The sequence below is a fragment of the Oncorhynchus mykiss genome, chromosome 31 (genome assembly GCF_013265735.2).
Source record: "Oncorhynchus mykiss isolate Arlee chromosome 31, USDA_OmykA_1.1, whole genome shotgun sequence".
Taxonomy (NCBI): domain Eukaryota; kingdom Metazoa; phylum Chordata; class Actinopteri; order Salmoniformes; family Salmonidae; genus Oncorhynchus; species Oncorhynchus mykiss.
The window spans coordinates 8,193,035-8,218,902 of record NC_050571.1 but is presented as its reverse complement, the minus strand read 5'-3'; the positions used below and the strand labels follow the sequence as shown (position 1 = coordinate 8,218,902).

General features: G+C 44.5%; 2 protein-coding genes across 2 annotated transcripts in view; one reads left to right on the top strand and one right to left on the bottom strand.

The window, feature by feature from the left end:
- LOC110504516 (complexin-2) overlaps positions 1-25,868 on the top strand; it is a 51,332-nt gene that overhangs the window by 5,650 nt on the left and 19,814 nt on the right. The window lies entirely within an intron of this gene.
- Positions 1,279-25,557, bottom strand: LOC118945996 (histidine-rich glycoprotein-like). Its single transcript, XM_036969662.1, has 3 exons — positions 25,540-25,557; positions 2,446-2,885; positions 1,279-1,990 (listed from the first exon to the last, which is right to left on the bottom strand). Exons 1-3 carry the CDS (start codon positions 25,555-25,557, stop codon positions 1,279-1,281), a joined length of 1,170 nt encoding a protein of 389 aa, XP_036825557.1.

Below are 25,868 nucleotides of genomic sequence, written 5' to 3'. Positions count from 1 at the left end.
GAGAGCCGCACACTCTAGGAGCTCAGATGCAAAAATGTCAAATCCAAAGTTTCGACAGGCAAGCTGTCTTCATCAGAGTATAATGAGGCTGGAATCAAACCAGGGTCTGTAGTGACGCCTCTAGCACTGAGATGCAGTGCCTTTAGATTGCTGCTCCACTTGGGAGCCCCTAAATCTGTCTCTTCATTTCTGTCTGATTATTCTGTCATGTTGCCCCCTCCCCAACAGACCCCGGGAACCTGGTTCTATGGTCACTGATAGGCCACTAACAGACCCCGGGAACCTGGTTCTGTGGTCACTGATAGGCCACTAACAGACCCCAGGAACCTGGTTCTGTGGTCACTGATAGGCCACTAACAGACCCCAGGAACCTGGTTCTGTGGTCACTGATAGGCCACTAACAGACCCCGGGAACCTGGTTCTGTGGTCACTGAATGACCACTAACAGACCCCAGGAACCTGGTTCTGAGGTCACTGATAGGCCACTAACAGACCCCAGGAACCTGGTTCTGTGGTCACTGATAGGCCACTTACCGGTCAGCAGCACTTCGCTTTCTCTCTTCTATTTCACTAGAGGAGGAGGGAACCCCTCGTGGGCTCATTGAACCACTCCCGACAAACAAATTAGCGCCACAGTACAGTACCAGACAGATGACTGAGGGATGTTTTTGAGACCGCTCTAAACATAATTTCTGCTCTTATGCAGAGTAACGCTCCCCTCTAGTCCACAACCATTGTAGAAGCACTGATGTAAAGCAGCTGTTCAACATTTAAAAGTTCACTCTTAAGAAGGAAATAGAAAAACAGTGCCAAGTCAGTACGTGCCTACTAAGAGTCTGCCCAGTCAGATTAATGTAAACCCCTGAGTGAATCATGTGTTTGTATCACAATGTGTGTTGCTGATACTGACAAAAGGCCTCGCTAGGATGGGTCTCGCTAGGATGGGCCTCGCTAGGATGGGCCTCGCTAGGATGGGTCTCGCTAGGATGGGCCTCGCTAGGATGGAATTTGCTAGGATGGGCCTCACTCTGATGGGCCTCGCTAGGATGGGTCTCGCTAGGATGGGCCTCACTCTGATGGGCCTCGCTTGGATGGGCCTAGCTAGGATGGGTTTCACTAGGATGGGCCTCTCTAGGATAGGCCTCGCTAGGATGGGTCTCGCTAGGATGGGCCTCGCTAGGATGGGCCTCACTCTGATGGGTCTCGCTAGGATGGGCCTCACTCTGATGGGACTCGCTAGGATGGGCCTCACTCTGATAGTTTTTGCGAGGATGGGCCTTACTCTGATTTATGGGTCTCGCTAGGATGGGCCTCACTCTGATGGGCCTTGCTAGGATGGGCCTCGCTAGGATGCGTTTCGCTAGGATGGGCCTCGCTAGGATGGGCCTCGCTAGGATGGGCCTCGCTAGGATGGCTCTCGCTTGGATGGGCCTCGCTAGGATGGGTTTCGCTAGGATGGGCCTCGCTAGGATGGGTTTCGCTAGGATGGGCCTCACTCTGATGGGTCTCGCTAGCATGGGCCTCACTCTGATGGGTCTCGCTAGGATGGGGCTCGCTACGATAGGCATCACTCTGATGGGTCTCGCTAGCATGGGTCTCACTCTGATGGGCCTCGCTAGGATGGGCCTCGCTAGGATGGCTCTTGCTTGGATGGGCCTCGCTAGGATGAGTTTCGCTATGATGGGACTCGCTAGGATGGGCCTCGCTAGGATGGGTTTCGCTAGGATGGGCCTCACTCTGATGGGTCTCGCTAGGATGGGCCTCACTCTGATGGGTCTCGTTAGGATGGGGCTCGCTACGATAGGCCTCACTCTGATGGGTCTCGCTAGCATGGGCCTCACTCTGATGGGCCTCGCTAGGATGGGTTTCACTCTGATGGGCCTCGCAAGGATGGGCCTCGCTAGGATGAGCCTCGCTAGGATGGGCCTCGCTAGGATGGGCCTCGCTAGGATGAGCCTCGCTAGGATGGGCCTCGCTAGGATGGGCCTCACTAGGATGGGTTTCGCTAGGATGGGCCTCACTCTAATGGGCCTCGCTAGGATGGGCCTCGCTAGGATAGGTTTCACTCTGATGGGCCTCGCAAGGATGGGCCTCGCTAGGATGGGCCTCGCTAGGATGGCTCTCGCTAGGATGGGCCTCGCTAGGATGGGACTCGCTAGGATGGGCCTCGCTTGGATGGGTTTCGCTAGGATGGGCCTCACTCTGATGGGTCTCGCTAGGATGGGCCTCGCTAGGATGGGCCTCACTCTGATGGGTCTCGCTAGGATGGGCCTCGCTAGGATGGGACTCGCTACGATGGGCCTCGCTACGATGGGCCTCGCTACGATTGGCCTCACTCTGATGGGCCTCGCTACGATGGGCCTTACGTGAGATCTAACAACTGCTGAGTCATATCCTCATCTGGCTGTTTGGACAACCAGGGAGGGAGTTCTCTGATGGCGTGACCAGCTGGTGCTAGGATGGGCCTCGCTAGGATGGGCCTCACTAGGATGGGTCTCGCTAGGATGGGCCTCACTCTGATGGGCCTCGCTAGGATGGGCCTCGCTAGGATGGGTTTCACTCTGATGGGCCTCGCAAGGATGGGCCTTGCTAGGATGGGCCTCGCTAGGATGGGCCTCACTAGGATGGGTCTCGCTAGGATGGGCCTCACTAGGATGGCTCTCGCTAGGATGGGCCTCGCTAGGATGGGACTCGGTAGGATGGGCCTCGCTTGGATGGGTTTCGCTAGGATGGGCCTCACTCTGATGGGTCTCGCTAGGATGGGCCTCGCTAGGATGGGACTCGCTACGATGGGCCTCGCTAGGATGGGACTCGCTACGATGGGCCTCGCTACGATGGGCCTCGCTAGGATGGGCCTCACTCTGATGGGCCTCGCTACGATGGGCCTTACGTGAGATCTAACAACTGCTGAGGCATATCCTCATCTGGCTGGTTGGACAACCAGGGGTGATGGGGTGACCAGCTGGTGCCGATTCGCTCCCTTATCTTCCCGTTGGCCCCTTTCACCCCCCCGATCCATGTTAGCAGACCTGAAGGGCCTGAATATACACTGTATAAGTTCTGACAGGGTGACTGGTAATAGAGATGTACTTCTCCTGTTCCTCCTGCAGCCAGGACACCCACACTCTCACTGCCTCTAGTTGATGTAAGAAGTGGTTGTCCTGGTTACAACCCCTTAGACCTGTTGCTATGAAGCTAAACAGAGTGCTGTAGGAGGGAAGACAGCTAGGAAGACAGTTTGGAGCTCTGCACTGAACACAGTTCCTGGCACAGGTGCTGTATCCATTGTTTCTCCCTAAATATTGTCACTAGAGTCGTCACCCTTTAAAGGAGCATTGCTGAAGACAAGGTGTGGTACAATAAAATTACATCAGCTTCTGTTTGTAAAGAGGGGCAAAGTAACAAGCTCTGAAACACTAAACCATCCAACCTCCTTGTATCATTGTAGTGTTTTCATTTATTTATTTTTTAACCAGGAAAGTCAGTTAAAGAACAAATTCTTATTTACAATGACGGCCTACCCCAGGTCAATTGTGCGCCGGCTTATGGGACTCCCAATCACAGCCTGGATTTGAACCAGGGACTGTAGTGACGCCTCTCTTGCACTGAGATGCAGTGCCTTAGACCGCTGCGCCACTCGGGAGCGCAATATATGTCCAAGTTATGGATATTCATGAAGGGAATATTCTCATCCACCAGCTTGCTCTCTCTCTCTCTCTAGCAGTTGGTCCTGGGGACGACGCTAGTAGACAAGAGACAAGGAACCTTTTGTCATACATATTTATTAGACTACGCAACCTAGCCTGGTCCCAGATCTGTTGTACTGTCTTGCCACTTAGCTTGCCAATAGGAGTTTTCCTCTCTACACTGTTTCTTCCATAACCTCGTTTCCTCTCTATCCAGTTTCCCCCTTACCCAAACCTGGGTCAATTGTGCATCGCCCTATGGGACTCCCAATCACGACCGGATGTGACGCAGCCTGGATTTGAACCAGGAGATGCAGTGCCTTAGATCACTGCGCCACTCGGGAGCCTAACGTAAAAAAATAACTCCAGACAGGTTGTGTTCAGGACAGAGACAATTCACTTTCTGTCAGTTAGATGTTAATAGTTTTGTTTATTTGACAGGGACATTGACAATGTATTACAGATTGTAGCTACAGCTAATTATCATCTGTATAAACCTACCAAAACCAACAAACTATGAATTCATTCATATGGTTGCTCACAAATCTCACACATTGCACACGTCTGATGGAGTTTGCGTTGTGTTTTGCCTTTGTCACTGAAACATCTGTGGGCCTGGTTCAATGCACGACTGACAGGATATTTTCGATACAGCAATAGTTCAACCATCATTCTGCTATGAATTTTGTTTGAAGCCAATTTAGTCTAATTTGCTGTTTTGTATGCTCTGCTCTAAACATTTATGCACATCCGATTCATCAGGAAATCATAGACTGGAAATAGGTCAGACAATTAATTTCACACACTGCACTTTTATGCAGAATATAAATAAATATGTATTTTTATCTTATTTATGGATAGGCCTTCATATTCTTCAACATGGAGGTGTGCCATGTTGTCACATCATACACCCTATTGTGGCTAAGACCGGGCAGGACAGGACAGGGCAGGACAGGGTTGGACAAGGTAGGACAGGACAGGACAGGACAGGGTTGGAAAGGGAAGGACAGGACAGGACAGGGCAGGACAGAGCAGGACAGGGTTGGACAAGGTAGGACAGGACAGGACAGGGCTGGACAGAGCAGGACAGGGTTGGAAAGGGAAGGACAGGACACGACAGGGCAGGACAGAGCAGGGCAGGGTTGGACAGGACACGACAGGGCAGGACAGAGCAGGACAGGGTAGGACAGGACACGACAGGGCAGGACAGAGCAGGACAGGGTCGGACAGGGTAGGATAGGACATGGCAGGGCAGGACAGGGTTGGAAAGGGTAGGACAGGACACAACAGGGCAGGACAGAGCAGGACAGGGTTGGACAGGGTAGGATAGGACATGGCAGGGCAGGACATGGTCGGACAGGGTAGGATAGGACATGGCAGGGCAGGACAGAGCAGGACAGGGTTGGAAAGGGTAGGACAGGACACAGCAGGGCAGGACAGGGCAGGAAAGAGCAAGACAGGGTAGGACAGGACAGGACAGGGTATGGTAGAACGGGGATATATCCACGTCCAATAGGGAGGGCAGAGCAGGACAGGGTAGAGCAGTGTAGGACAGGACAGGGTAGAACAGGACAGGGTAGGACAAGGTAGGGCAGGGTAGAACCGGACTGGGTAGGACAGGGATATCTCCACACCCGATAGGGAGGGGAGGGCAGGACAGGGTAGGGCAGGGTAGGACAGGGTAGGACTGGACTGGGTAGGACAGGGATATCTCCACATCCGATAGGGAGGGCAGAGCCCTGAGTTTGAATCAATTGTAGATGATGTCAGATCCACTTTGTAAACCAGGGAGGGCTATTTTGAGTGTAACCTAATTACCCCCTTCCATTTCCCCTTACACACACACACACACACACACACACACACACACACACACACACACACACACACACACACACACACACACACACACACACACACACACACACACACAGTAAGGCAAGGTCTCCACACCTTTAACCCAGATGTTGCCAGAGACACAGATTCACTGATGCCACTAATTCACTGATGGCACTTATGATAAAATAAAATAAATAACAATAACAATAATAATAATATGTTTCATTTGCGACATTTAAGATACCCAAGATATTCATGAAGGTACCCAAATACCAGATACCCAAATCAAATAGCAAATATAAACATGACAATACTAAAAGCAAAGTGAATTACACCTTGGTTGATACGCTGTCAATAATGGCAATGGGTTACAGTCCAGTACTGTTACTAATGGGATACAGTCCAGTACTGTTACTAATGGGATACAGTCCAGTACTGTTACTAATGGGATACAGTCCAGTACTGTTACTAATGGGATACAGTCCAGTACTGTTACTAATGGGATACAGTCCAGTACTGTTACTAATGGGATACAGTCCAGTACTGTTACTAATGGGATACAGTCTAGTCCAGTACTGTTACTAATGGGATACAGTCCAAGACTGTTACTAATGGGATACAGTCCAGTACTGTTACTAATGGGATACAGTCCAGTCCAGTACTGTTACTAATGGGATACAGTCCAGTACTGTTACTAATGGGTTACAGTCCAGTACTGTTACTAATGGGATACAGTCCAGTACTGTTACTAATGGGATACAGTCCAGTACTGTTACTAATGGGATACAGTCCAGTACTGTTACTAATGGGATACAGTCCAGTACTGTTACTAATGGGATACAGTCCAGTACTGTTACTAATGGGATACAGTCCAGTCCAGTACTGTTACTAATGGGATACAGTCCAGTACTGTTACTAATGGGTTACAGTCCAGTACTGTTACTAATGGGTTACAGTCCAGTACTGTTACTAATGGGTTACAGTCCAGTACTGTTACTGATGGGATACAGTCCAGTCCAGTACTGTTACTAATGGGTTACAGTCCAGTCCAGTACTGTTACTAATGGGTTACAGTCCAGTCCAGTACTGTTACTAATGGGTTACAGTCCAGTACTGTTACTAATGGGATACAGTCCAGTCCAGTACTGTTACTAATGGGATACAGTCCAGTACTGTTACTGATGGGATACAGTCCAGTCCAGTACTGTTACTAATGGGATACAGTCCAGTACTGTTACTAATGGGTTACAGTCCAGTACTGTTACTGATGGGATACAGTCCAGTCCAGTACTGTTACTAATGGGATACAGTCCAGTACTGTTACTAATGGGTTACAGTCCAGTACTGTTACTAATGGGTTACAGTCCAGTACTGTTACTAATGGGTTACAGTCCAGTACTGTTACTAATGGGATACAGTCCAGTCCAGTACTGTTACTAATGGGATACAGTCCAGTCCAGTACTGTTACTAATGGGTTACAGTCCAGTCCAGTACTGTTACTAATGGGATACAGTCCAGTACTGTTACTAATGGGTTACAGTCCAGTACTGTTACTAATGGGATACAGTCCAGTACTGTTACTAATGGGATACAGTCCAGTACTGTTACTAATGGGATACAGTCCAGTCCAGTACTGTTACTAATGGGATACGGTCCAGTCCAGTACTGTTACTAATGGGATACAGTCCAGTACTGTTACTAATGGGTTACAGTCCAGTCCAGTACTGTTACTAATGGGTTACAGTCCAGTACTGTTACTAATGGGTTACAGTCCAGTACTGTTACTGATGGGATACAGTCCAGTCCAGTACTGTTACTAATGGGTTACAGTCCAGTACTGTTACTGATGGTATACAGTCCAGTCCAGTACTGTTACTAATGGGATACAGTCCAGTACTGTTACTGATGGGATACAGTCCAGTCCAGTACTGTTACTAATGGGATACAGTCCAGTACTGTTACTGATGGGATACAGTCCAGTCCAGTACTGTTACTAATGGGATACAGTCCAGTCCAGTACTGTTACTAATAGGATACAGTCCAGTACTGTTACTAATGGGATACAGTCCAGTACTGTTACTAATGGGATACAGTCCAGTTCAGTACTGTTACTAATGGGATACAGCCCAGTACTGTTACTAATGGGATACAGTCCAGTCCAGTACTGTTACTAATGGGATACAGTCCAGTACTGTTACTAATGGGATACAGTCCAGTCCAGTACTGTTACTAATGGGATACAGTCCAGTACTGTTACTAATGGGATACAGTCCAGTACTGTTACTAATGGGATACAGTCCAGTACTGATACTAATGGGATACAGTCCAGTACTGTTACTAATGGGATACAGTCCAGTACTGTTACTAATGGGATACAGTCCAGTACTGTTACTAATGGGATACGGTCCAGTACTGTTACTAATGGGATACAGTCCAGTACTGTTACTAATGGGATACAGTCCAGTCCTGTACTGTTACTAATGGGTTACAGTCCAGTCCAGTACTGTTACTAATGGGATACAGTCCAGTACTGTTACTAATGGGTTACAGTCCAGTCCAGTACTGTTACTAATGGGTTACAGTCCAGTACTGTTACTAATGGGTTACAGTCCAGTACTGTTACTAATGGGTTACAGTCCAGTCCAGTACTGTTACTAATGGGTTACAGTCCAGTCCAGTACTGTTACTAATGGGTTACAGTCCAGTACTGTTACTAATGTGATACAGTCCAGTACTGTTACTAATGGGTTACAGTCCAGTACTGTTACTAATGGGTTACACTCCAATCCAGTACTGTTACTAATGGGATACAGTCCAGTACTGTTACTAATGGGATACAGTCCAGTACTGTTACTAGTGGGATACAGTCCAGTCCAGTACTGTTACTAATGGGTTACAGTCCAGTACTGTTACTAATGGGATACAGTCCAGTACTGTTACTAATGGGATACAGTCCAGTACTGTTACTAATGGGATACAGTCCAGTCCAGTACTGTTACTAATAGGTTACAGTCCAGTACTGTTACTAATGGGTTACAGTCCAGTACTGTTACTAATGGGATACAGTCCAGTCCAGTACTGTTACTAATGGGATACGGTCCAGTCCAGTACTGTTACTAATGGGATACAGTCCAGTACTGTTACTAATGGGATACAGTCCAGTACTGTTACTAATGGGATACAGTCCAGTACTGTTACTAATGGGTTACAGTCCAGTACTGTTACTAATGGGATACAGTCCAGTACTGTTACTAATGGGATACAGTCCAGTCCAGTACTGTTACTAATGGGTTACAGTCCAGTACTGTTACTAATGGGATACAGTCCAGTACTGTTACTAATGGGATACAGTCCAGTCCAGTACTGTTACTAATGGGTTACAGTCCAGTACTGTTACTAATGGGATACAGTCCTGTACTGTTACTAATGGGATACAGTCCAGTCCAGTACTGTTACTAATGGGTTACAGTCCAGTACTGTTACTAATGGGTTACAGTCCAGTACTGTTACTAATGGGATACAGTCCAGTACTGTTACTAATGGGTTACAGTCCAGTCCAGTACTGTTACTAATGGGTTACAGTCCAGTCCAGTACTGTTACTAATGGGATACAGTCCAGTACTGTTACTAATGGGATACAGTCCAGTACTGTTACTAATGGGATACAGTCCAGTACTGTTACTAATGGGATACAGTCCAGTACTGTTACTAATGGGATACAGTCCAGTCCAGTACTGTTACTAATGGGATACAGTCCAGTACTGTTACTAATGGGATACAGTCCAGTCCAGTACTGTTACTAATGGGATACAGTCCAGTACTGTTACTAATGGGATACAGTCCAGTACTGTTACTAATGGGATACAGTCCAGTACTGTTACTAATGGGATACAGTCCAGTACTGTTACTAATGGGATACAGTCCAGTACTGTTACTAATGGGTTACAGTCCAGTCCAGTACTGTTACTAATGGGTTACAGTCCAGTACTGTTACTAATGGGATACAGTCCAGTACTCTTACTAATGGGTTACATTCCAGTACTGTTACTAATGGGATACAGTCCAGTACTGTTACTAATGGGATACAGTCCAGTCCAGTACTGTTACTAATGGGTTACAGTCCAGTACTGTTACTAATGGGATACAGTCCAGTACTGTTACTAATGGGATACAGTCCAGTACTGTTACTAATGGGATACAGTCCAGTACTGTTACTAATGGGATACAGTCCAGTCCAGTACTGTTACTAATGGGTTACAGTCCAGTACTGTTACTAATGGGATACAGTCCAGTACTGTTGCTAATGGGTTACAGTCCAGTCCAGTACTGTTACTAATGGGTTACAGTCCAGTCCAGTACTGTTACTAATGGGATACAGTCCAGTACTGTTACTAATGGGATACAGTCCAGTACTGTTACTAATGGGATACAGTCCAGTACTGTTACTAATGGGATACAGTCCAGTACTGTTACTAATGGGATACGGTCCAGTCCAGTACTGTTACTAATGGGATACAGTCCAGTACTGTTACTAATGGGATACAGTCCAGTCCAGTACTGTTACTAATGGGATACAGTACAGTACTGTTACTAATGGGATACAGTCCAGTACTGTTACTAATGGGATACAGTCCAGTACTGTTACTAATGGGATACAGTCCAGTACTGTTACTAATGGGATACAGTCCAGTCCAGTACTGTTACTAATGGGTTACAGTCCAGTACTGTTACTAATGGGATACAGTCCAGTACTGTTACTAATGGGTTACAGTCCATTACTGTTACTAATGGGATACAGTCCAGTACTGTTACTAATGGGATACAGTCCAGTCCAGTACTGTTACTAATGGGTTACAGTCCAGTACTGTTACTAATGGGATACAGTCCAGTACTGTTACTAATGGGATACAGTCCAGTACTGTTACTAATGGGATACAGTCCAGTACTGTTACTAATGGGTTACAGTCCAGTACTGTTACTAATGGGTTACAGTCCATTACTGTTACTAATGGGATACAGTCCAGTCCAGTACTGTTACTAATGGGATACAGTCCAGTACTGTTACTAATGGGTTACAGTCCAGTCCAGTACTGTTACTAATGGGTTACAGTCCAGTACTGTTACTAATGGGATACAGTCCAGTACTGTTACTAATGGGTTACAGTCCAGTACTGTTACAAATGGGATACATTCCAGCACTGTTACTAATGGGATACAGTCCAGTACTGTTACTAATGGGTTACAGTCCAGTCCAGTACTGTTACTAATGGGATACAGTCCAGTACTGTTACTAAGGGGTTACAGTCCAGTCCAGTACTGTTACTAATGGGATACAGTCCAGTACTGTTACTAATGGGTTACAGTCCAGTACTGTTACTAATGGGATACAGTCCAGTACTGATACTAATGGGTTACAGTCCAGTACTGTTACTAATGGGTTACAGTCCAGTACTGTTACTAATGGGTTACAGTCCAGTACTGTTACTAATGGGTTACAGTCCAGTACTGTTACTAATGGGTTACAGTCCAGTACTGTTACTAATGGGTTACAGTCCAGTACTGTTACTAATGGGTTACAGTCCAGTACTGTTACTAATGGGTTACAGTCCAGTCCTGTACTGTTACTAATGGGATACAGTCCAGTACTGTTACTAATGGGTTACAGTCCAGTCCAGTACTGTTACTAATGGGATACAGTCCAGTACTGTTACTAATGGGTTACAGTCCAGTCCAGTACTGTTACTAATGGGTTACAGTCCATTACTGTTACTAATGGGATACAGTCCAGTCCAGTACTGTTACTAATGGGATACAGTCCAGTCCAGTATTGTTACTAATGGGATACAGTCCAGTACTGTTACTAATGGGTTACAGTCCAGTACTGTTACTAATGGGTTACAGTCCAGTCCAGTACTGTTACTAAGGGGTTACAGTCCAGTCCAGTACTGTTACTAATGGGTTACAGTCCAGTACTGTTACTAATGGGATACAGTCCAGTCCAGTACTGTTACTAATGGGTTACAGTCCAATACTGTTACTAATGGGTTACAGTCCAGTCCAGTACTGTTACTAATGGGATACAGTCCAGTACTGTTACTGATGGGATACAGTCCAGTACTGTTACTAATGGGATACAGTCCAGTACTGTTACTAATGGGTTACAGTCCAGTCCAGTACTGTTACTAATGAGATACAATGTGTAGAGGTGCTGACTAATGGTAGTGAACTGTATAGTGTGTAGAGGTGCTGACTAACAGTAGAGTGATGACTAATGGTAGTGAACTGTATAGTGTGTAGAGGTGCTGACTAATGGTAGTGAACTGTATAATGTGTGTAGAGGTGCTGACTAACAGTAGAGTGATGACTAATGGTAGTGAACTGTATAGTGTGTAGAGGTGCTGACTAATGGTAGAGTGATGACTAATGGTAGTGAACTGTATAGTGTGTAGAGGTGCTGACTAATGGTAGTGAACTGTATAATGTGTGTAGAGGTGCTGACTAATGGTAGTGAACTGTATAATGTGTGTAGAGGTGCTGACTAATGGTAGTGAACTGTATAATGTGTAGAGTGATGACTAATGGTAGTGAACTGTATAATGTGTAGAGTGATGACTAATGGTAGTGAACTGTATAATGTGTGTAGAGGTGCTGACTAATGGTAGTGAACTGTATAATGTGTGTAGAGGTGCTGACTAATGGTAGTGAACTGTATAATGTGTAGAGTGATGACTAATGGTAGTGAACTGTATAATGTGTAGAGGTGCTGACTAATGGTAGTGAACTGTATAATGTGTGTAGAGGTGCTGACTAATGGTAGTGAACTGTATAATGTGTGTAGAGGTGCTGACTAACAGTAGAGTGATGACTAATGGTAGTGAACTGTATAATGTGTGTAGAGGTGCTGACTAATGGTAGTGAACTGTATAATGTGTGTAGAGGTGATGACTAATGGTAGTGAACTGTATAATGTGTAGAGTGATGACTAATGGTAGTGAACTGTATAATGTGTGTAGAGGTGCTGACTAATGGTAGTGAACTGTATAATGTGTAGAGGTGCTGACTAATGGTAGTGAACTGTATAATGTGTGTAGAGGTGCTGACTAATGGTAGTGAACTGTATAATGTGTAGAGGTGATGACTAACAGTAGAGTGATGACTAATGGTAGTGAACTGTATAATGTGTAGAGTGATGACTAATGGTAGTGAACTGTATAATGTGTGTAGAGGTGCTGACTAATGGTAGTGAACTGTATAATGTGTAGAGTGTTGACTAACAGTAGAGTGATGACTAATGGTAGTGAACTGTATAATGTGTGTAGAGGTGCTGACTAATGGTAGTGAACTGTATAATGTGTGTAGAGGTGCTGACTAACAGTAGAGTGATGACTAATGGTAGTGAACTGTATAATGTGTGTAGAGGTGCTGACTAATGGTAGTGAACTGTATAATGTGTAGAGTGATGACTAATGGTAGTGAACTGTATAATGTGTGTAGAGGTGCTGACTAATGGTAGTGAACTGTATAATGTGTGTAGAGGTGCTGACTAATGGTAGTGAACTGTATAATGTGTGTAGAGGTGCTGACTAATGGTAGTGAACTGTATAATGTGTAGAGTGTTGACTAATGGTAGTGAACTGTATAATGTGTGTAGAGGTGCTGACTAATGGTAGTGAACTGTATAATGTGTAGAGTGATGACTAATGGTAGTGAACTGTATAATGTGTGTAGAGGTGTTGACTAATGGTAGTGAACTGTATAATGTGTGTAGAGGTGCTGACTAATGGTAGTGAACTGTATAATGTGTGTAGAGGTGCTGACTAATGGTAGTGAACTGTATAATGTGTGTAGAGGTGCTGACTAATGGTAGTGAACTGTATAATGTGTAGAGTGATGACTAATGGTAGTGAACTGTATAATGTGTGTAGAGGTGCTGACTAATGGTAGTGAACTGTATAATGTGTGTAGAGGTGTTGACTAATGGTAGTGAACTGTATAATGTGTGTAGAGGTGATGACTAATGGTAGTGAACTGTATAATGTGTGTAGAGGTGCTGACTAACAGTAGAGTGATGACTAATGGTAGTGAACTGTATAATGTGTGTAGAGGTGCTGACTAATGGTAGTGAACTGTATAATGTGTGTAGAGGTGATGACTAATGGTAGTGAACTGTATAATGTGTGTAGAGGTGATGACTAACAGTAGAGTGATGACTAATGGTAGTGAACTGTATAATGTGTGTAGAGGTGCTGACTAATGGTAGTGAACTGTATAATGTGTAGAGTGATGACTAATGGTAGTGAACTGTATAATGTGTGTAGAGGTGATGACTAATGGTAGTGAACTGTATAATGTGTAGAGTGATGACTAATGGTAGTGAACTGTATAATGTGTGTAGAGGTGATGACTAATGGTAGAGTGATGACTAATGGTAGTGAACTGTATAATGTGTGTAGAGTGATGACTAATGGTAGTGAACTGTATAATGTGTGTAGAGGTGATGACTAACAGTAGAGTGATGACTAATGGTAGTGAACTGTATAATGTGTGTAGAGGTGCTGACTAATGGTAGTGAACTGTATAATGTGTAGAGTGATGACTAATGGTAGTGAACTGTATAATGTGTGTAGAGGTGATGACTAATGGTAGTGAACTGTATAATGTGTGTAGAGGTGATGACTAATGGTAGTGAACTGTATAATGTGTGTAGAGGTGATGACTAACAGTAGAGTGATGACTAATGGTAGTGAACTGTATAATGTGTAGAGTGATGACTAATGGTAGTGAACTGTATAATGTGTAGAGTGATGACTAATGGTAGTGAACTGTATAATGTGTGTAGAGGTGATGACTAATGGTAGTGAACTGTATAATGTGTGTAGAGGTGATGACTGTACACTGTGTACAAAACATTAGAAACACCCGCTCTTTCCATGACAGACTGACAAGGTGAATCCAGGTGAAATCTATGATCCCTTATTGATGCCACCTGTTAAATCCACTTCAATCAGTGTAGATGAAGGGGAGGAGACGGGTTTAAGAAGGATTTGTAAATCCTTGAGACGATTGGGACATAGATTATATATGTGTGCCATACAGAGGGTGAATGGGATAGACAAAGTATTTAAGTGCCTTTGAACGGGGTATTGCAGTAGGTGCCACGCGCACCGGTTTTGTGTGTGTCAAGAAATGGGTTTTTCAAGCTCAACAGTTTCACGTGTCCATCAAGAATGGTCCACCACCCAATGGACGTCCAGCCATCTTGGAATAAATATGGGAAGCATTGGAGTCAACATGGGCCAGCATCCCTGTGGAACGCTTTCGACACCTTGTAGAGACCATGCCCCGACCAATTGCGGTTGATCTGAAGGCAAAAGGTGGTGCAACTCAATATTAGGAAGGTGTTCTTAATGTTTTGTACACTCTGTGTATTTCCTCTTGACATTAATGGACGATATAAACTGAGAAAAAACAAGCAGCAGTGAAATGTCAGTGAGCATTTCTACCGTCTCCGTTACAGTGTATTGTATCACGTGCCATTGGCATCCAGGGTGGCACCAAAGACTGTACATTATGAAGATGGGCAGAAACAGCCGCTCCAATAGAAATCCATTGGCATCCAGGGTGGCACCAAAGACTGTACATTATGAAGATGGGCAGAAACAGCCGCTCCAATAGAAATCCATTGGCATCCAGGGTGGCACCAAAGACTGTACATTATGAAGATGGGCAGAAACAGCCGCTCCAATAGAAATCCATTGGCATCCAGGGTGGCACCAAAGACTGTACATTATGAAGATGGGCAGAAACAGCCGCTCCAATAGAAATCCCCGATCATGCTTGAAGACAACGTCATGACGACGTTAGCTAGCTAAGCTCATGTGCAGAAACACTTCATTGGTCGTAATGGTTCGTGTCGCTCCGAACTGCACATGTGCAGACACACTTCATTGGTCGTAATGGTTCGTGTCGCTCCGAACTGCACATGTGCAAACACACTTCATTGGTCGTAATGGTTCGTGTCGCTCCGAACTGCACATGTGCAGAAACACTTCATTGGTCGTAATGGTTCGTGTCGCTCCGAACTGCACATGTGCAGACACACTTCATTGGTCGTAATGGTTCGTGTCGCTCCGAACTGCACATGTTCAGGACGTCAAAACAAAGGCATTTCTTACGATATGAAGTTGTTTTTGAGAAGAAGAAAAAAAATGAATTGTGTCAGATTATCACTTTCACAAGGTTGCAGTAAATGTCAGTTTCAGCTACTTGAGACATTGGCTCGAATCTAGGTTTTTCCTTTAGATTTAGAGAATTTACAACTAAAGGACACATTTTTCACAAATCTCATTGGCTTGCCAAACCCCAGTCTGGTATGCCCAGTGTGCTACGCAAGCGTTCCTGGAAGTCTTGTGATGTTGGGCCTCTGGGTTTAGAAACTCTGCTGTGGAACAAGTCAGCAATCTTTTCCAAGGGCTCTTTGTGTGAAATTTATTGTATTTCATTTTTTTTCAAAAGTAGAAGCAAAGCATGTTTTTCTCCATAATGTCGTTGTTGGCGACCAGATGGTACTTCACAGGAAACGGTAATAGATATGTCTTGTATGTCTGCTGATGCCCTCATCCATTAATTACACAACTCTGTGCAATCTGCTTTTAGTAAATGTCATCTTTCATCCGTCGTCTCAATGCTCCTTGAGCAAGAAGTTCGTCCCGTCCCCTCCCTGCAGCTAGCCATGGTGTTCGTCCCGAATGGCACCCTCTTCCCTATATACTGCACTATTTTTATCCCCTACCTTATAGACCTAGTCAAAAGTAGTGCACTACATAGGGAATAGTGTAGCATTTCAGATTCAGGCGATGTCTTTCAGTCCTGTCTTCACCTAGACATGTACTTTAGACTGTTGATGGAGGTGGACAGTGTTGTTGTTGTTGTTGTTGAGGATGTTCTTTATCTGTGTGCGTCTCAAAGCACTATGTGCCCTGGTCAAAAGTAGTGCACTACTACCAGAGCAGCCTTGGTCAAAAGTAGTGCACTATAAAGGGAATAGGGTGCCATTTGGGACACTTTCTCTATGATCTGGCTGAGAGATACTGTACTGGTCTGAACGGATTCAGTACAGTAGGACAGCGTGGATACATTTTCTCTTGACAGCTCACAGTCTCCGTAAACCTATAGAGCAGGGATCAAATCTAATGTGTGGTCCTGTCTGATGATACCACCCGAACGGGGTCAACCAGACAGGAAAAAACCCCACCCACTTTGCCAAAGCACAGCCCCCCACACCATTAGAGGGATATCAACAGACGACCAACTTATTACCCTGAGACAAGGATCAGTATAGCCCATGAAAGATCTCCTCAACCAATCAACAGTGGTGTAAAGTACTTAAGTAAAAGTACTTTAAAGTACTACTGAAGTAGTTTTTGGGGGGGTATCTGTACTTTACTTTACTATTTAGATTTGTTTACTACTTTTCCTTTTGCTTCACTACATTCCTCAAGAAAAGCATGTAGTTCATACTCCATACATTTTTCCCTGACACTCAAAAGTATTTGTTACATTTTTAATGGTTAGCAGGACAGAAACATTGTCTAATTCACACACTTATCAAGAGAACATCCCTGGTCATCTCTACTGCCTCTGATCTGGCGGACTCACTAAACACATGATTCCTTTGTAAATTATGTCTGAGTGTTGGAGTGTGCCCCCAGGCTATCTGTAAATTAAAAATACATTTAAAATGGTGCTGCCTGGTTTGCTTAATATAAGGAATTTGAAAATATACTTAAACTTTTGATGCTTAAGTATATTTTAGCAATTACATTTACTTTTGATACTTAAGTATATTTAAAATCAAATACTTTAACTTTTACTCAAGTAGTATTTTACTGGGTGACTTTCACTTGAGTCATTTTCTATTAAGGTATCTTTACTTTTACTCAAGTCTGACAATTGGTTACTTTTTCCACCACTGACCGCACGACCCCGAGGGGGGCGCAAAGCCGGACAGTAAGATCACATCAGTGACTCAACCCAGTCAATTGATGCACCCCTCTTAGGGACGGCATGGAAGAGCACTAGTAAGCCAGCGACTCAGCCCCCGTAACAGGGTCACTCCAGTGCCTTGCCTTTCAGCTTCGAACACCTGGGCCAGACTACACTCAATCATAGGACCTACTGAAGAGATGAGTCTTCAGTAGGACTTAAGGTTAGGGTTAGGGTTAGGGTTAGGGTTCAACAGGTTAAAGGTTGAGACCGAGTCTGCGTCTCTCACATGGATAGGATATAGGAGAAAGCCCTGCCTCCAGCTTTTTGCTTAGAAATTCTAGGGACAATAAGGAGGCCTGTGTCTTGTGACCGTAGTGTACGTGTAGGTATGTACGGCAGGACCAAATCGGAGAGATAGGTAGAAGCAAGTCCATGCTTTGTAGGTTAACAGTAAAACCTTGAAGTCAGCCCTAGCCTTCACAGAGGCTAGCACTGTAGTAATATGATCAAATTGTTTGGTTCTCGTCAAGATTCTAGCAGCCGTGTTTAGCACTAACGGATGTTAAATTAGTGCTTTATCCGGGTAGCCATAGAGTAGAGCATTGCAGTAGTCTAATCTGGAAGTGACAAAAGCATGGATTAGCTTTTCTGCATCATTTTTGGACAAAACGTTTCTGTTACGAATGTTACCAAGATGGAAAAAAGCTGCCCTTGAGATATTCTTGATATGTTCGTCAAATGAGAGATCAGGGTCCAGAGTAACGCCGAGGTCCTTCACCGTTTTATTTGAGACGACTGTACAACCATCAAGATTAATTGTCAGATCAAACAGCAGATCTCTTTGTTTCTTGGGACCTAGAACTAGCATCTCTGTTTTGTCCAAGTTCAAATGTAAAAAATGTGCCGCCATCCACTTCCTTATGTCTGAAACACATGCTTACAAGGAAGGAAATGTTGGGGCTTCACCATGTTTCATCGAAATGTACAGCTGTGTGTAGTCCGCCTTAGCCGTGAATGTTCACATTGTGTTTCCGAATGATATCACAAAGAGGTAGAATATATATTGAAAATAATAGTGGTCCTAAAATGGAACCTTGAGGAACACCAAAACGTGCCATTGATTTGTCAGAGGACAAACCATCCACCGAGACAAACTTTTGATATATTTCTGACAGAAAATATCTAAACCAAGCAATATCTTGTCCGTGTAGACCAGTTAGGGTTTCCAATCTCTCCAAAAAATATGGTGATCGAGGGCGTCAAAAGCGGCACTAAAGTCTAGGAGCACCCGGACAGATGCATAGCCTTGGTCTGACGCCATTAAAAGGTAATTTCCCACCTTCACAATTGCAGTCTCAGTACTATGATGAGGTTTTAAAACCAGACTGGGGTGTTTCGTATACAACTTTGTCTTCAACAGCTTTTTTGAAACAAATTGAGAGGAATGGGAGATCCGATAAGGATGATAGTTTTGGAAATGTTCTGGGTCAAAGTTTGACTTTTTCAAGAGAGGCTTTATTACTACCACTTTTAGTGAGTTTGGTACACATCTGGAGGATAGGGTGCAGTTTATTATGTTCAACATAGGAGGGCCAAGGAGGGGGTCTAGGAGGGCCAAGGAGGGGGTCTAGGAGGGCCAAGGAGGGGGTCTAGGAGGGCCAAGGAGGGGGTCTAGAAGGGCCAAGGAGGGGGTCTGGGAGGGCCAAGGAGGGAGTCTGGAAGGGCGTCTTGGAATCTTTGGGTTGGTCGGAGAATTTATGGTGTGGCTTTTGATTATCCTTTGTTTGGGTCTGAGCCGATTATTTGTTGCGATTGCAAACATAATTAGATAGTGGTCCGATAGTTCAGGATTATTAGGAAAAACAATTAGATCCACAATATTTATTCCACGGGAACTATATCCAGGTTATGACTGTGGCAATGTGTAACGGTTTTCTTCTGGTGAAATAGAGGCGGACCAAAATGCAGCGTGGTTATTTTTGTACATCTTTAATAAAGATGAAAATACAACAATCTACAAAAACAAGAAACGTGAAAAAACCGAAACAGTCCTATCTAGTGCCACAAACACAAAGACAGGAACAATCACCCACAAAACCCAACACAAAACAGGCTACCTAAATATGGTTCCCAATCAGAGACAATGACCAACACCTGCCTCTGATTGAGAACCATATCAGGCCAAACATAGAAATAGACTAACCAGACACACAACATAGAATGCCCACCCAGCTCACGTCCTGACCAACACTAAAACAAGGAAAACACACAAGAACGATGGTCAGAACGTGACACAATGCGTAAGGCTGGAGACATTTTGGACAAAACCCAATGAGTCGATGATGGCGCCGAAAGCCTTTTGGAGTGGGTCTGTTGGACTTTTCCATGTGAATATTGAAGTCACTAAAAAGTAGAATATTATCTGTCATGACTACGAGGTCCGATAGGAATTCAGGGAACTCAGTGAGAAACTCAGTGAGAAACGCTGTATATGGCCCAGGAGGCCTGTAAACAGCAGCTATAAAAAGTGTTTGAGTAGGCTGCATAGATTTCAAGGCTAGAAGCTCAAAAGACGAAAACACAGTCTTTTTTTCCTCCATCAATTGAAATTCGCTATCGTAAATGTTAGCAACACCTCTGCCTTTGTGGGATGCAGTGGGGCTATGGTCACTAGTGTAACCAGGAGGAGAGGCCTCATTTAAACAGTAAATTCATCAGGCTTGAGCCATGTTTCAGTCAGGCCAATCACATTACGGTTATGATTAGTTAATTGATTATGACTACCTTGGCAGTGAGGGATCTAACATTAAGTAGGTCTATTTTGAGATGTGAGATATTATCACAATCTCTTCAATAATGACAGGAATGGAGGAGGTCTTGATTGAAGTGAGATTGCTAAATCGAACACAGCCATGTTTAGTTTTGCCCGACCTAAATCGAGCCACAGACATGCTCTCAATGGGGATAGCAGAGCTGACTACACTGACTGTGCTAGTGGCAGACTCCACTAAACTGGCAGGCAGTTTTCAACCAGTGATTGAGTTGTGAGACTCTGCTGTAGAGCTCATCACTCCCCCTAACTGGGAGGGGGCCTGAGACAATTACTCGATGCCGACACATCTTTCTAGATGATTTACAGGCAGAAGTTATGTTGCGCTTGGTGACCTCTGACTGTTTCATCCTAACATTGTTGGTGCCGACGTGGATAACAATATCCCCGTTCCATCTACACACCAACTTGGGCAACATTGAATGGGGTTGGAGACCACAAAAAAAAAAACAGAACTCATCATGAGGGGCCGCAGTGGCTTGTGGGTCTGCGTACCATCATCCATTCCCTCCTGGTATACATAAGAGAGCAGAGACCTTTCTTCCTTTCTTCTATTTCTGTCGTTACTTATGTTATGAAAGGGAGCAATATTGACACAGGGAGCAATTTAGTAAAAATACAGTTTACCCGACATGACATTTACGTACACTTACAAACGCTGCATCGATTCCGTGTCCTAAATGTTTTGTTGAAGCCAATTACATTTCATGTTTGGAAAATGGAAATTCTATCTGCATTGAAAGAGCCCAATGCACAATTTTACTTGAATTAAATTGAATATTTGGTGCAGAATTTAATTACTATCAGCTCCTTCTATGGTGAATAGAAACTCATATGAACAGATGCCCTATTCATATCGTAATAGCCCCAGAATGACATAGAACGCAGAATTATAGGATCTCTATGGTAAAAATATGCTTAATTAATTTAGAATGCAGTGCCTATTACTTTACTTGAAATAATTTAATAAATCACATATTTTATTAACATGCTGTACGTTTTCTACATTCTGAGTCGCCCCCAAATGAGACCGTAATATCCCAGGCTGATTATCTCCAAAGAAAAATGTAATGGAACCATGTAATCTTCTCCTACCAGTTAGAGGCTGAGGGCATCATTTATCACCATAGACCCCATATGAATAATTCCTGGGAAAAGTGTCAACGAAAGGGATGGGGATGTTGAGAGCAGAGCTGGACTCCATACTAGCTTTAATTAGGGTTTCACAGCAAAGCTATTGTTCTTCTTAGGCCTAGATTCAATCAGATCACCCGCATAGCTGATGTTTTGGCGGTGTCGGAGGTGTAACTGTGTTGGGAGCTGTCAAATCAATGAGCAGCTGCTCTTGTGACAAGAACCAAAAAATGTGATCATATTACTCCAGTGCTAGCCTCCCTACACTGGCTTCCTGTCATGGCTAGGGCTGATTTCAAGGTTTTACTGCTAGCCTACAAAGCATTGCATGGGCTTGCTCCTACCTATCTCTCTGATTTGGTCCTGCCGTACATACCTACACGTACGCTACGGTCACAAGACTCAGGCCTCTTTATTGTTCCTAGAATTTCTAAGTAAACAGCTGGAAGCAGGGCTTTCTCCTATAGAGCTCAATTTTTATGGAATGGTCTGCCTACCCATGTGAGAGACGCAAACTCGGTCTCAACCTTTAAGTCTTTATTTTAGACTCATCTCTTCAGTGGGTCATATGATTGAGTGTAGTCTGGCCCAGGAGTGTGAAGGTGAACGGAAAGGCTCTGGAGCAATGAACCACCCTTGTTGTCTCTGCCTAGCCGGTTCCCCTCTCTCCACTGGGATTCTCTGCCTCTAACCCTATTACAGGGGCTGAGTCACTGGCTTACTGGTGCTCTTTCATGCCGTCCCTAGGAGGGGTGCATCACTTGAGTGGGTTGAGTCTCTGACGTGATCTTCCTGTCCGGGTTGGCACCCCCCTCGGGTTTGTGCCATGGGGAGGTCTTCGTGGGTTATATTTGGCCGTGTCTCAGGGTAGTAAGTTGGTGGTTGAAGATATCCCTCTAGTGGTGTGGGGGCTGTGCTTTGGCAAAGTGGGTGGGGTTATATTCTGCCTGGTTGGCCCTGTCCGGGGATATAGTCAGACGGTGTCTCCTGACCCCTCCCGTCTCAGCCTCCAGTATTTATGCTGCAATAGTTTGTGTCGGGGGGCTAGGGTCAGTCTGTTATATCTGGAGTACTTCTCCTGTCTTATCCGGTATCCTGTGTGAATTTAAGTATGCTCCCTCCAATTCTCTCTCTCTTTCGTTTCTCTCAGAGGACCTAGGACCATGCCTCAGGACTACCTGGCCTGATGACTCCTTGTTGTCCCCAGTCCACCTAGTCGTGCTACTGCACCAGTTTCAACTGTTCTGTCTGCGGCTATGGAACCCTGACCTGTTTACTGGACGTCCTACCTTGTCCCGAGACCTGCTGTTTTCAACTCGCTCTCTACCGCACCTGCTGTCTCTAACTCTGAATGATCGGCTATGAAAAGCCAACTGACATTTACTCCTGAGGTGCTGACCTGTTGCACCCTCTACAACCACTGTGATTATTATTATCTGATCATGTTGGTCATCTATGAACGTTTGAACATCTTGGCCATGTTCTGTTATAATCTCCACCCGGCACAGCCAGAAGAGGACTGGCCACTCCTCAGAGCCCGGTTCCTCGCTAGGTTTCTTCCTAAGGTTTCCTAGTCACCGTGCTTCTACATCTGCATTGCTTACTGTTTGGGGTTTCAGTCTGGGTTTCTGTATAGCACTTTGAGATATCAGCTGATGTAAAAAGGGCTTCATAAATACATTTGATTGAATTTGATTGATTGTGAACATTGTCACGAAGCCAAACCCATCCCACTAGCACATAGAAACTAGAGGCCAAGAGTAAATTAGTCCCGCTAAATGACACCGATTGGCTTATAGGTGACGCTGTCATAGGTAGTCTCACAGCCTATAAACCTTAATATCCTCCACCCCGTTTCACCTAGACATGGTATTTGGTATTTGTACTTTTTCAGTAAGGGACTCCATTCCCATTCCCCCAGAATTACACACAAACCCATCTAATGACACAACCTTTAAATCAGTCAATTTAGATTTTTTTTCATTAACAAATAACTTTCAATTAATTTTCCTATTTTTTTATCAGTAACAGTAACATTTTATTTGTCTAATTATCTCAAAAACTTTTATAGATTGTCCATTTCAATAATCTGTACTCTTACTTTTTTGTTCCTAAATAAAATATATACACTACATGGCCAGAAGTATGTGGATACCATGGGCATTAATATGGTGCTATAACCACTCCACTCTTCTGGGAAGGCTTTTCACTAGAAACTTTACAAATTGCTGAGGGAACTTGCTTCCATTTAGCCACTAGAACATTAGTGAGGTCGGGCATTGATTTTGGGCGATTAGGCCTGGCTCACAGTCGGCGTTCCAATTCATCCCAAAGGTATTCAATGAGGTTTATGCATGGGGCAGGAAATGGCCTTCCCCAAACTGTTGCCACAAAGTTGGAAGCACAGAATCGTCTATAATGTCATCATTATATGCTGTAGCATTAGGATTTCCCATCACTGGAACTAAGGGGCCTAGCCCGAACCATGAAAAACATCCCCAGACCATTATTCCTCCACCAAACTTTACACTATGCATTCAGGCAGGTAGCGTCCTCCTGGCATCCCCCAAACCCAGATTCATCCATCAGACTGCCAGAAGGTGAAGCGTGATTCATCACGCAAGAGAACGCATTTCCACTGCTCTCTCCACTACGCTTGGCATTGTGCATGGTGATCTTAGGCTTGTGTGCAGCTGCTCGGCCATGGAAACCCATTTCATGAAGCTCCTGATGAACAGTTATTGTGCTGACGTTACTTCCAGAGGCAGTTTGGAACTTGGTAGTGAGTGTTTCAACCGAGGACAGACCATTTTTACGTGCTGCGCACTTCAGCACTCGGGGGTCCCGTTCTGTGAGCTTGTGTGGCCTACCACTTCGCAGCTGAGCCGTTGTTGCTCCTAGACGTTTCCACTTTACAATAACAGCACTTACAGTTGCCCAGGGAAGCTCTAGCAGGGCAGAAATTTGACAAACTGACTTGTTGGAAAGGTGGCACCCTATGATGGTGCCACATTGAAAGTCACTGAGCTCTTCAGTACATGCCATTCTACTTTCAATGATTTTCCAGGGAGATTGCATGATTGTTTGCTCGATTTTATACACCTGTCAACAACGAGTGTTGTTTAAATAGCCAAAACCACTAATTTGAAGGGGTGTCCACATACTTTTGTATATACAGTGTATATACTGTATTTTACAACCCCACTGCAGTTCCTCTTCGACCCCTGACTTTGAACACCACCAATAGACTTAAAACGTTGTATGTAGGTGTCTTTCCTCATGCTGAACAGATTTGCCTCAAGAACCCATACGGTCCATTAGGATAGATTTTCCTCCATCTTGGTTATTTAAAAAAATAAAAATAAAAATACGTATTTTCATGAACCATAAGTTCAAATTGATACCAACGCTAAGGGATTGGTTTAAGAGATGACTGAGTTATTGATAAATCAACCAATCAAATTTTACGTGTCCATTTAAATCCTTTGTAAATCCACTTCACAAGGGCCTATCAACGTGAAACATTTTAGAGTCATCAAGTTTGGCATTGATATATATTTATATATATATATATATATATATATATATATATATATTTTATTTTTTAAAATAAGGAAACTATTAATATGGTCTGGATTAACTTCCTGGGGTTGTACAGTCAACAACCATCTACACTTGCATAGAGTTCTACTCTATATCAACAAGCAAGGAGAACATGAAAAGCCCTCTATTCTAATGTAGTTGGCTGTTGGCACTACATTAATTATAACATTTTTCTGTTGACTGCTCCTTTTAAGGAGATACCTTGTCCAGATGACTAGTAGCAGGGGCTAATGCAGTGAAAGCACTCAGCTCAGTGCTGATGCCCTATAGAATATGGTTACTTCCCAAATGGCATCCTATTCCCTACATAGTGCACTACTTTTGATCAGAGCCCTAACAGTAGTGCACTGTATAGGGAATGAGGTTCCATTTGGGACGCAAGCCTACATCTCTACATCTATTGCCTGGAGCTAATCAAGACAACTGTGTGTTTATGGACATGAGGCTCTTCTCTTTACCCCCTGGGTCTCAAGCATCCTTAACCCCCTGGGTCTCAAACACCCTTAACCCCCCTGGGTCTCAAGCACACTTAACCCCCCTGGGTCTCAAGCACACTTATCCCCCCTGGGTCTCAAGCACACTTAACCCCCCTGGGTCTCAAGCACCCTTAACCCCCCTGGGTCTCAAGCACACTTAACCCCCCTGGGTCTCAAGCACACTTAACCCCCCTGGGTCTCAAGCACCCTTAACCCCCCTGGGTCTCAAGCACCCTTAACCCCCCTGGGTCTCAAGCACCCTTAACCCCCCTGGGTCTCAAGCACCCTAACCCCCCTGGGTCTCAAGCACC

Coding starts and splice junctions, on each gene's coding strand:
- LOC118945996 (XM_036969662.1), bottom strand. Junction 1,991..2,445: donor GCCCATCCTAGCACCAGCTG/GTCACGCCATCA, acceptor AACCCATCCTAG/TGAGGCCCATCCTAGCGAGG.